We start from the raw sequence: 12,595 nt of genomic DNA on the forward strand, positions 1-12,595 counted from the left end.
ACAGATAAACACCTTGCAGCTGTAGTGGCTGGGTGATGACTGCCTAGGAAACAGCTTTGCAGAAAAGGGCTTTAAGGACCCTAGGGGCCAAGCTGAACATGACTTATAATCTTCTTTTGTATTGATGAAGTCTAGCTGTGTACTGGACTGTGTTAGTAGATTTGTAGGAATTGTTTGAGCAGTACAAATTTTTCCTCTTTCTTCTGCATTCAAGACACTGCCCCTGAAGTACTGGGTACGGTTTGGGACACTTTACTAAAAAAAAAAAAATTGATAAACTAGAGGGACTCCAGTGGAGGGTGAAGAAGATGATTAGGAGGAGAAACTTAACAAACTGGTTTGGAGTCTGGAAACCAGAAGGCTAAAGAGTAGCCTCGTTACAGTCCTAGCTGCTAAGGGGTGACTGTGAGGAAGACAGAGCCAGACTCTTTCCAGAGAGGTGCAGTTTTAGAATGAGAGGTCATGAACACAAGTGACAGTAAAGGAACATTCATCTAGGTGGAAGGGAGTTTTCACAGTAAGATGGTAGAGTGCCTGTAGTTGCAGATATCTCAGGTTCTTCAGTAGTGGATTTTTTAATATTTCATCTAACCTCGAAGATGGATCCAACTTTGCAGGTAGTCCTTCTGTGAACAGAAGCTTGGACCACATGACCTTCCAAAGGCATTGTTCTGATTTTTAGAAAAAGCAGATTGATTAAAAGTAATTTCTTTTTGAACTGTATGACCATGTTACTAATCATTACCCCACCTATGTACATCACTAATGTATCTGATTATGAATGAAGAAAAGTGGATTATCACACCAGTATTATACCCACTGCCTCCTTAATGGACTCAAGTCATTAAAAGTATAATAAATAGCATATATCATAAATGTCTGAATAATTCTGTGAGCATAACTGTGCAGAATGAGGGGGAAGGCTCCCTCAGTAATATGAAGGTCCATTAGGCTGACCTTTCTGTAGTTTATTTAAAGTTCCCACACTCCAGTCTCTCTGGATTAGGCAGTGAAATCTTGACTATGCAATCTGTACTGTTTAAATCTTTCTTGTATGAAGAGCATCTTCAAAGCTGATCTATAGCTTACCTGCTCCATGGCACTTCAAATACTAGACTAAACTGTGTTCTTTTTTGTTTTACAGAGACTGGGAAGAAGGGAAGGTTCTTATTTTTGATGACTCTTTTGAGCATGAAGTGTGGCAGGATGCTGAAAGTTATCGCCTGATATTCATTGTGGATGTGTGGCACCCTGAGTTAACAGCTCAACAGAGACGTACCCTTCCTGCCATTTAGGGGGTTTCTTCTCGTGTGTGGAGCAGAGGAGTATTAACTCCTTTGGAATATGAAAATAGGATTAATTCATCCAGCATACAAAGTATACAAGCATTTTAATGGTAAGAAAAGATAAGGATAACGTTCTACAGTCAGAGTGGACTTGTTTAAAAAAAAAAGAAGCCATGTTTTGTTTCATACTGATACAGCACTGATGTGTATTGTTTTTCTGGCTGCAAGTCTGAAAACACAAGTCTTGTCAGCCAAAAAGCAATAGATCTGGATTTTCAAACTGAGGAATGTGCAGATGTTTTTGCCATGCCTGTATTTTCTTTACAAAACCAGTCGGTCAGTCACCTGCTCAACTATGTTCAGGCACAAGATTTATAATTTTACATCTAGGGAATACTTCCTGACCTTCTGTCTGGGAAGCCACATGTAAGATATTTGCAAACGTGCACACAATCGACTTTGAAAATCAGTATGCAGGTGTAATGTTAGCTGCTTTAGACATAGAACATGTCCCTATGTTATCACTGTAAGTAATGTGAATGATTTATGTGTGTTTTTGTACTTTTTCTACCTGAGCAACTGTATTTTTCTAGCTTAATTATGAACAAATCTTCTTTAATTAACCACTATTTTTTAAAAAAGGTGATATATATACAAGTGCGTCTCTAGCCATCAGCAGAAGGGAAACACTGTATATGAACAAATTTCATTTTTGCCAAGTGTGGCCTTCTTTTGCCTTCCTGGAACTGTAAACAGAAACTTGCATAATAGCTGCCTAGTGAAGCTTCTGTTCTTCTAAAACAGAGTAGTTCTCTTAGTTAGCAGGTGTCCTTCAGTTTGATAATGTGTGTTTGGAAAATGTTGCGCAAATCTGACATTTTTAGGCTCAGATCTTAAAGTACTTGACAGTTCTTGGGATTATATGGTGAGCTGCTGTTTTTCCTATCATTACAAAAGCTTCTGGTGTAATATCCTATTTCTACCCAGCGAGATTCTGGGGCCCCTCCTTCCAGAGGCTCCTCCTTGGCTGCCCTTGTGTGGTCATTCAGCAGAAAAAAAAAAAAAAGAAGAATTTCTTGTGCTTTGGGCAGAAGCACAAGGTCCTGCCAGAATGCAGAGCAGATAAAGAGCTTCAGGTTATTAACTCATAGTAACTTCCCTGCCAGCATTATACAGAGTGCTCAAATGATCCTCTAATTGACCTAACGGTGTTTTCCTTGTCTTGAAATGTGTGACATAATGCTGAAGTAGTCTGATACCAGTACTGTTTACAGTATGCTCTCTATTTGCCATACAGAATGTACTATATGGTAAAAAAGGCCTATATTCAAGAAAGAAAACTAGTTAGGTGTTTAAGCAGTTGGCAGATCTTTCAGGTCTGTACTGTTTAATGGGAGATGGAGTGTGCAGGACCCTCCACTTCTAACTCATAAGAACACTAACAGGAGAGAGAGAGCAGAGATTACACTGCTGATGTTTATGGCTGGCTGTTATCTCCTCACCCACAGCACCAGCTGGGTGTGGACAGGGCTCTGGGTGTCATTCCTGAGGATTGTGAGTGACAAACACTAAGCAAGGAGACACTGAGGTTACTTAGTCTCTGCAGCTTTGACTTTGCTGTCCAAAAGACACAGAACAGTTTTTATTTGTGCAGTACTCAGTGGTTTATTGCTGCAGAGTCAAACATCACAGCATTGGAGTATCGTGACCTGAATGTCACATTTGCCGAAGCAAACTGCAGATAAGAGCTTTGCATTCCCATAAACTGAATGCTTTTCAGATTTTTGTATTTTACTAGGTAATTAAATTTTGTAATGCCATATAACACATGGTGACTGCACCATAAATTAGAGTAACCAGTTTCTGGAAGTGTGCACTTTAATTTCCTTTTTTGAATATTAAACTGATAAACCCTGTCTTATCAAGAGTCACTTTTAGACAGCTAAGATAATTAGGTTTTAACATGTTGTCCATATCAAAAATAATCATGAAACTATACACAATGTACAAGAAAGTAACAGTTCTCAGTTAATAATAATGAAAAACTGTAAAGATTTATAGGTTTCACACTTTGGAAAATATAAAAAATACTTTTGGAGATCATTTGGAGAATCATGCAAAACTGGAAATAAGGTACTTCTTATTGTGAGGGGTTAAAAGAATAAAAATGTTTTTAAAATATCCTATTAACTGTCAAATCAGAGCCTATATTTTATAGCTTTTTGAAGTGATCAAGCAATACAAATTATAAGGTAATTCTCTAAAATAAAGACAATGTGTGTAAAGAAAAAAAATCAAGAACTTTTTAAACAAAAATTGATGTTTAGGAATATTTTTATTAATGTTGCATTTTGGTTTCTATAGCTCAGAGTAAATGCTAAAGGAGTGGTAAAAGCTTTGGAGCTTTATTTATGAAAACCCATACCGTCCTTCAGATTATTTCATTGTTCCTTTGAAGGCTCATACTTTATTTTGTCCAATTGCTATTGACAAATAGATAAAATTGGCAAATAGATAAAAGCAATCTCCCCAAGATGTGTGTGTGCCAGAGTAGCACTGTTTATTAGATTGTGTAGTGATACATTGGCCATTTAAAAATCTTAAGTGCCTCAAATAAGACAAGGTGTTCCTGCAACACTGAAGTGAATCCATTCTATGCCCACCTGTCAGGGATCAGAGGGTGGATAATTTCTTTAGGTACAGTTACTGGATTGGCTCTGTTCGTGGCGAGGATACATAGAGCAGACTGCAGAAATTATGCAATGAATTACTGGCATATTGTTTTAGGTGTTCCTGTTTGCCAAGTGGTATTGTGTTTTGAAAAAGCTTTTCAACACTGGAAATGCCAAGGGAAGAAGTGAATGGAAATGTTTTTTTCAATGGAAATCCATTGCAATTTGGGGTTTTTTTTGTTGTTGTTAGATTTATTTACAGAAGGAAATGGCAGACAAGGGCAATATAGTTTGTAACACAACTAAATGTGTATGTACTCATCACGATGTTAGGAGGTGAGTTCCATCCTGCCTGTTGTTACCTTGCTTGCACAGGATCTGTGTAAGAGCCTGGTTAAATACAGGCTTCATACAGTTATATACAAGGCATCATATGTATTTATTCATATCACAGTTAAAGAAAGTAAATAATTTATCCTTTGCAAGGTTTGATCCTTAAGATTTCAGTGGTATTTGCACTTCTTGGGCAGGATAAGACCCACTTTAATGAACAGTGATTGTAACAGATCATCACAAAGATTCACTAGCAGTGGGGGTAAGTGTATTAACAGAGAAAAATCACAAACCAAAGTATTTCTTCCTCAGTGCTGCAGTATAACAGCAAATGTCTGTCTTTTTTTGTCTCTTTGGGTTTTTACTTTCTGCTTTAAGCACATTCTCTTTGACAAATCCAAATGCCTTTTAGTCTCTGTGAGCCCAGGGAGGAGAAAGTAGCTGCTACCAGGACTTGACATCCTTGTTTCCTGTAACAGGTGATGATGATGTCAGGTGGGGGGGAATGGGAGAAATCCCAAAGATAAATGGGCTCAGTCATCTTATTTTTTTTATGTCTGCAAGCTTCTGCCTCTTTTTCTGACTCCTGTGTTGCCTTGCTGGGACCATCCACTGCCTTAAACACTGGCTCTCTATCATGGAGGCCAGGCTTTGTATCAATGACATGTTGCTGAAGCAAGAGGTTAGTCTGAGTGAGGTTATTCTGTACAAAAGCTAGTGGGTAAATCTAGGTATGTTGATAAGATCTGGCAGGATGTCCTTTCTGCCCTGTGCAGGTGTAAAATGTCATTGTAGACAAAGGCAGTATTTTGTGAGTTCATCTGTTAGGGCTGGCCATGTCCACTTGAACTCTATCATCACTTCAGCCTAACTTGAGAATTCAGTGGGTTCCAGTGCACATTAAAAACCCTTGTGCCCATTGTCATCTCATTTTGTATGTATGGTTTACACTGCTACCTTTGATATATTGTTGCCAACTGCTTGTTCTAGTAAATTGTCAATGTATGGCAGTTTAATTGAAGATTTAAAGTGTGTACAGTGATTGTAACTGCTCTAGGAAATAAAGTCACTGCACATGCAATTTGATAACGATTGTTCTTTTATTTCTTGAATCTGGTTTCCATTTCAATGAAGGGATGGTACTCTCTTTGCAGCTAGAGCAAACGGAGATAGAACAAACTGATCTTTGGCATTTCAGTTCTATTCTTCAACATTTCCTTCTAGCAGGATCTTGTACTGAATAATTCTAAGTTTTCTTTTTTCATTTTAACCATGGCCTGCATCTTCAATCAGCATACCTTTACTGGCTATACTTTTCCCTGACTGCAGGAGGGAAGGGGGTAAATGGCTCTACAGAGCTTTCATTTGTTGTTGTGACCTAAATGGAACAATCTGGATTGAACCATTAATCACTGTTGAATTTGTCCAGTGTGTCTCTCTGGAACCACCTTCTTCACACGTGCACACACATGCACACGCACATGTCTTACAGGCTCCTGTGTTGCTTGTGGAAATTTTAATAATTATTAAAGTCAAATAATTGCATTTCAAATTGTGTGTGTCTGCTGGTCACATAGCTCATTCCACTTAGCTGACAGTTTTAGAGGGGCTTCCAAAGTTAAGAACAATTTTTGCTAGATACTGAAATGTGACCCCCGTGCAAGTTGCATGGATGAGGCAGTCACAAAGTGTCATGTTGAATGGCATTATGCTGGCACTGGGATTCTTGTTTTAAATGCAAAATCTTCTGTGAAACCAAATATTCTATAGATGCTGATGATTCTGCCTTTTAACCCAGATTACATTTGCTGATTACAGTGTAAAGTTTAAATTTGAGATGCTTTTCTTTAAAACTCTTACAACCTTCACTTCTATAAAATAAACACCTCTGATGGAGTCTTCAGGAACACTATTACAACACCCTGGTTTCTTTAAACAGAGAATGCAGTCCCACCATTTCCAATATTTTAATGTCACAAATCAAAGAGGAAAAAAAAAAAAAGACAATCCAGTTCTTTGTATCTGGCCAGACTGCGGTGTCAGTAGCAGTTTCTCCGTTCCTCAGTGCCGGCCGCAGGGACAGATGGCTGGTGGCAGTTGTTGCTCGGTCGGGAAACGCGAGGGGCTGGTTATCAAGCGAGACGCGTGTGTGCGTGCGTGTGTCGGTGTGTGGTGTGCTCTGAGGGGTTCTGGTGGGGTGGAGCTCTGTTCGTGGATCTGCATGGGGCTCGTGAGAGCTCAGTCCAGAGCCAGCAGCGGCTGGGTGTTCTCACTTTCGCCCTGGTCTTCGTGTTTCAGCGTGCCGGCTTCCACCACGGACTGGGACCTGAATGCAAAAAACACACATGCTAGCCATGACTGCTGCAGAAACACTCACGTCCCTGGGGTCCCCGTGCTTCCTTTTATCACCTTTGCTTTAGTCCACTTTCATCTTTATGGCTTTTTAATTCTTTTCTGTGGAAAGCATAAGGAATTTGGGAAACACTCCTTTAAATACAAGCATGGAAGGGAGTCGTTGAACATCTCAAATACTTTCAAAATATGTAGTGCCTACCTCCTATCCCGAGTGCTAAATGTGCTCAGCAACATTGCAGACCAGGGCCTGCAATACCATAAGTTCTGTTGGTGCTCATTGTCTTCCTAGGCAAAGCTACATGTACAGCTGCTCACTGGAAGGCAAAGTCATTTGCACAGGAGTGAGTCACGGCTTGTGCTTGCTGCAAATCTTGAGAAATACAAGTAAATCACATTTTCCTGATGTAGGGCTTTATGGGGCAGAGCTTCCATGAGGTACCCAAGACCAATAAAGAAGACAGAGTTAATATGACAATGAGGGAGCTTCTGGTGTGCCCAGTGCTGCAGTTTGTCTCCCTGTCTATACCTCTGAAGGATAACTTCATTCAGGGTTAGTACATTTTAAATTTGTTCCTGTCTTCAAGGTGGGAAGCATAGTTTATCCTTCATTATTAATGAACTAAAAAAATCCCAACACAGAAAAAATTGGCAAACACTAGAGAAAGAGCAACATCGTGATTTCTTGCAGTAACAAAAGCTGAATGGGCTCAGAATTGTGGGAAAATTCAAGACAGTTTCATTTTCTGAGGTCTATGTGCTATAAGTTTGCTTGCTGAGCTATGGAAGGAGGATCTGATTAATTTATTTTGTTATCCTCCATTTTCTCTGTTTTGGGATAGGAGTTGCCTCCCAATTTGGAGCAGACAATGAGCATCAGAGCAAGATCACTGAGTGACTCTGGAACCTTTAGAAAGGGAACTTTCTCATGAAGGGGGATGGAGTCATCCAGAGCAGGCATTGACATAGTGCATAGTATTGTTACAAAAAGCCAGTTTTCTCATGAGTAGCTTTTAGAATTAGGAGTATCTGTCACTCCATACATGATACATTTGTAGTTCCCAATTGTTCATTTATGCTTTAGCTATTTTGTGAAATTAGATGTCACCTCTCTGTTGATAAGAATCCTTAATAAATTGCATCACTTGGTACTGCGGGACTGAATACCATGACTGTGAATAACTTGTATGATAATTATTCCTCTTCTTATGCCTGGAGCTTTCATTAAGGCATAATAAAAAATTTTCATTTAAAAAAAATCTCCAAAGAAAGATAACAAAAAATGGATGCTCAATGGGAAGACTTTATGACATCATTTTCAAAGAAATTATGTTTACCCAAATGTCTTCACTGCATATTTTTTACAGATATTACATGAATAGTGATTTATGAATGCATTTTAATATAGAAAAGCAACTGATTTGGGAGATTATGCTAAATGGCAGTTTACATATTTCTAGTATGAGGCAGCAAAAAAATAATGATGTGGCTTTCAAACTGTTATGGAATTGGAACCGCAACATCATCAGGTTTCTGTTTTCTTTTTGAGTACCAGATTAAATTATTATTAAATAGTACCTGATTAGTACTCATCACCTGTGTATTGTTTCTGTCAGACCCACTGCCCTTCAATGGATATAAAAAGTTGTGTATCCTTTGCAGGATTTCCCAACACACAGCTGAAAGTTTTTGCTTTCAGTCAATTGTGAAAAATCTGAAAAATTTTCCTTTTGTGATCACTGCTGATCATCTCTGCTCTCATCTCATTACACACTCAAAAATTCTTGCATTCTGTAACAGCAAGATACCAGGTTCTCCACCATACTGGTGTTTGGATGCACACCACCTTGGGAGCAGCATAATCCCAATTTCTGTGTGCAGGTCCCGTGCTGTTTCTGAGTAACTGTGTTGTAACCCACCTGACCTCCAAATTCCAAAAGCCAAATGATTCAAATGCCATTCTCAGCCCTTCCGAATAATGTGGAGAGGGATCCAACTGAGGTTTTTGTATCTACCAAGCTCTGCAGCAACAATTTCCTTTCTCTTTCTGCTAAAAGCTGCTTAGATTAGTATGCTAAAATAAGCAACTCTGATATCTATCTGTAGGGCATAGTCATGGTTTGAACAATCATTGTTATTTTCTAAGATACCACAAAAAAAGGGATTTGTGTTTGGATTTCCATTTTCCAAATATGTCAGGGGTTTATTTGCTGAAAAGTGTTTCCAGTTTTGTTTTTAACTTACTTTTTATGTAGAAAATAATAATTTAAAAAAAACAGTTCTGAAAAAGATTCAAAAATACTTTTTTTCATATTCTTCATTTATGGTAAATATTAAAAATGTAGATGGTCAGGAAAAGATTTTGGCAGTATGAATCAATGCAGCTCACAATCTAATGTAATAACTTAGCATGAGATATATATTTCACTAGCCTAAAACATCCTGAATGCATTCTATAGCTATTCTTTAGTTAATGACAGAGAAAAGATGATTTGCAGTAGGCCACTGTTGCAGAAAGCATTTTTGACTGACCAAACACTGTAGAATCACAGAATATGCTGAGTTGGAAGGGACCCATCAGGATCATCAAGTCCAGCTCCTGGCTCTGCACAGCACCATCACCAAGATTCACACCATGTGTCTGAGAGCACTGTCCAAATGCTTCTTGAACTCTGCCAGGCTGGTGCTGTGACCAGTTCCCTGGGGAGCCTGTTACAGCGCCCAACCACCCTCTGGGTGAAAAATCTTTTCTTGATATCCAAAATAAACCTCCCCTGACTCAGCTTCATGCCATTTCCTCAGGTCACCTGTCAATGGTTAGGAGAATAAAGATATTGGTACCTGCCCTTCTACTTCCTCTCACAATGAGGCTGAAAAACCAAGTGACCTCAGCTGGTCCTCATGTGGCTTCCCCTCCTGTCCCTTCACCATCCTCATTCCTCCTTTGGACACTCATTAACAGCTTAATAGTTTTATATTGTGGCACCCAAAACTGCCACCAGCACTCAAGGTGAGGCTGCCCCAGTGCAGAGCAGAGTGGGGCAATCTTCTTTACCCAGCTGGTGATGCTGTGCCTGATGCCTCCCAGGACAGGGTTGGCCCTCCTGGCTGCCAGGGCACTGCTGACTCATGTTCAGCTTGCCATCCAGCAGGACCCCAGGTCCCTTTCCCCAGAACTTATCTCCAAGCTCTTGTTCCCCACACTATTCACACAACCAGGGTTACCCCGTGCCGGATGCAGAATCCTTGTTAAACCTCATATGTTTACTCCCTGCCTTCGAGGGAGGCAACAGCTCCTCCCATTTATTGTTGTGAGTCTTCCTTCAAGCCCTGCATCCACATCGTGAATGAAGCTGTTGAAGAGCACAGGGCCGAGGATGGAGCCCTGCAGAACCTCACCAGTGACAGGTCACCAGTCTGATGTCACCCCACTCACTGTAACTCTTTGTGCCTGACCTGCGAGCCAGTTGTTCACCCATCACATGGTGTGTTTATCCAGCTGAGTGTTGGATATTTTGTCAAGAAGGATACTGTGATTGATGGTATCAAAAGCTTTGCTGAATTCAAAAATATTTCATTAACAGGCTTTCCTAGATCAACTAGGTGGGTTGCTCTGTGATAGAAGGAAATCTGGTTTGACAAGCAAGACTTTCTCCTCCTCACCGTGCTGAATGTGACCAATGACTGCATTATCCTCCAGGTGTTTTGCAGTATCTTCCAGAATAATTTTTTCCGTGATTCTACTGGGCACTGAAGAGAGACTAACAGGCCTGTAGTTTCCAGGGTCCTCCTTCTTGCCCTCCTTGAAAATTGGGACATTTGCCAGCTTTCAGCTGGGGCTTCTCCAGATCACCAAGACCACTCAAAAATCATCTAGAGAGGCATTGCGGAGACATCCGATAACTTTTTGTGGATTCTCAGATGAATCCCATCGGGCCCCATAGATTAGTAGGGATCCAGCCAGAGCAGCAGATCCTGCACAAGTTCAGGATAAGCTGGGAGTTGATAATTCTGAGTCATAGTCCTTCAGCTCTGGGCACTGAGATCCCCTGTATTTTTGGGGTGTAGAAATTAAGGCAAATACTCTTTGGAAGAAGCACCCTATCTGTAGCAAGAACAGGATAACTTAGATCATAAGGCAGAGCTATCCACAGCTGGGCCTCAGACCAGGCCTCAGGCCTGGGCCTAGTAGGCCTAGTACGTCCAGCATACGTAGTACCAGATAAGGTTATCTGGTATTGGGAATGTGTTAAGGTAGGAGTGCTAATAGCATAGAGCAGTTACTGAGAAGACACAGTGGCTACCTTAAACTGCAATAGTTTACATACTTCTGTATTTTCACTGCCTATCAGAATGCACCTGTTCTTGTAAACTATTCTGTCTGTATTTAACCTGCCATCTCAAAGAATAAAGAAGAGAACCTGCGATATAACCATATTAGTTTAGACCCTTGTTTCTCTAGTTCCCGATCTTATCTAATCCCAGCTTTCACCTATCTGTTGGTTTCATCTGGCTTTTGTGTATCTAGCACATGATTAGTTCGAGGAAAGCAGTCACATTCTAGCTATGTGCAAGTTTACACACTGTTTAGGGATGTTTGTATGCTGGCTCTAGCACTGAGCCTAGGACTAAGACTAGTTCTTATTTTAAAAGTACTGCTACCTCTTTTAGCTGCATTAACATTTTATTCAGAGGACTTCAAAATCACATTTCATATTTTTAAGACAATCTGCTCATGGTTTTTGAAAAGGTGTGTGTATATCTAATTGCACCTTAACCTCCTATTGAAAAATAAATTGCAATAAGACACCAAAGTATTTTCTTCCCTGACTAGTCTTCGTAAATTGCAACCCTCTTTGCATTCAAAGCACCCTCTTGCACAACAATTTAAGCCATTTTGATTTAAAAGGGTAAATGGACAGTACAAAACTTCCCTTGTTTGGGAAGCAGGGTTTATGCTTTGGCCCTGTCCATACAGTGGATACTGTTCTGGTGGTATCCCATGGCCAGCAGAAGTTGTTCATGGCACCAGACAAAAACATTTCTGTTTTGCTGTCTTTCCATATCAATACGTTCAAATACCTGATGGGGTGGAGTAGTAGAATACAGATGAATCATCTCAGTGATACTCTGTGACAGAAGAGGAAACAGACATAGATGGAAACACAGAAGTTCCATTTTTTCACTGGGGAATGTTTAAACACTGAGACAAATTGCCCAGAGAGTCTTTGTGCTTAGAGATATTCAAAGTCCACATGGACACAATCCTGGACTACTCTCTGTAGCTGACCCTGCACTGAGCAGGAGATTGGGTAGCAGATCTCCAGAGGTTTTTCCTCAACCTTTTTGTGATTCTGTGCCCACAGAAATACCAACTTTTCTCACCCATCCCAGTTCATCTTTCTCTATCCTGACAGGGCAACTTTTTTCTTCACAAGTCAATTATGCCTTTGGGCTGTCAGCCTTCCCAGGGTGGATGACATTCAGCTGCTAAACATAGATATCTACAGCCATTTAAGGCACCAGAGGGTATCCAAAACAACTGATTAGATAACTGAAGGTTATGGCTCTCAGTTTTTATAAAAGACTTGTAGAGGACTCATGTCCTTCTGGAGTAACAGATGGAGGCCAGGAGGCCATCATACTGCCTAAAACCATTTAATTATACTTTGCAGGATGAATGCAGCTACTTTGTAATGTTCAAGAAATGTCCAAATCATTTTGACCTGAGCTAGATATGAACTAATCATCTAAGCAGGAAAAAGAAATTGCATTGGCCTTCTCCTGTCAATACATTTTAGTCACTTGTGTTTTGATTCATCTCATCATCAGACATCTATGGTCACTCTATGCTATAAATGGCAGAAAAATAAGCATTCTCAGGGTGCTATTCATCTGACTTGTTCTAAACATATGGTATAAACATATGATTCATGGGTTACCTTCATTCAA

At 40.0% G+C, this 12,595-nt stretch overlaps 2 protein-coding genes across 8 annotated transcripts in view; one reads left to right on the forward strand and one right to left on the reverse strand.

The window, feature by feature from the left end:
- Positions 1-5,354, forward strand: part of ASPH (aspartate beta-hydroxylase) — a 114,811-nt gene extending 109,457 nt beyond the window's left edge. For 3 of the 7 annotated variants that reach the window (XM_063393429.1, XM_063393433.1, XM_063393449.1), the window contains exon 27: positions 1,145-5,347. In XM_063393429.1, coding sequence (XP_063249499.1) covers positions 1,145-1,295 — 151 coding nt within the window. In that variant the 3' untranslated portion in view covers positions 1,296-5,347. Of the gene's footprint in view, positions 1-1,144 lie in introns of all 7 variants that reach the window. The other 4 variants (XM_063393424.1, XM_063393443.1, XM_063393453.1 and 1 more) reach the window with 3 other exon arrangements.
- Positions 5,355-5,543: 189 nt separating this feature from the next.
- The window catches only part of CLVS1 (clavesin 1), an 89,534-nt gene continuing 82,482 nt past the window's right edge, over positions 5,544-12,595 (reverse strand). The window contains exon 5 of the mRNA XM_063393462.1: positions 5,544-6,617. Within this exon, the coding sequence (XP_063249532.1) occupies positions 6,530-6,617 (88 nt within the window). The 3' untranslated portion in view covers positions 5,544-6,529. The remainder of the gene's footprint in view (positions 6,618-12,595) is intronic.

This window comes from Prinia subflava, chromosome 1, assembly GCF_021018805.1.
Source record: "Prinia subflava isolate CZ2003 ecotype Zambia chromosome 1, Cam_Psub_1.2, whole genome shotgun sequence".
In the NCBI taxonomy this organism is placed as follows: Eukaryota; Metazoa; Chordata; class Aves; order Passeriformes; family Cisticolidae; genus Prinia; species Prinia subflava.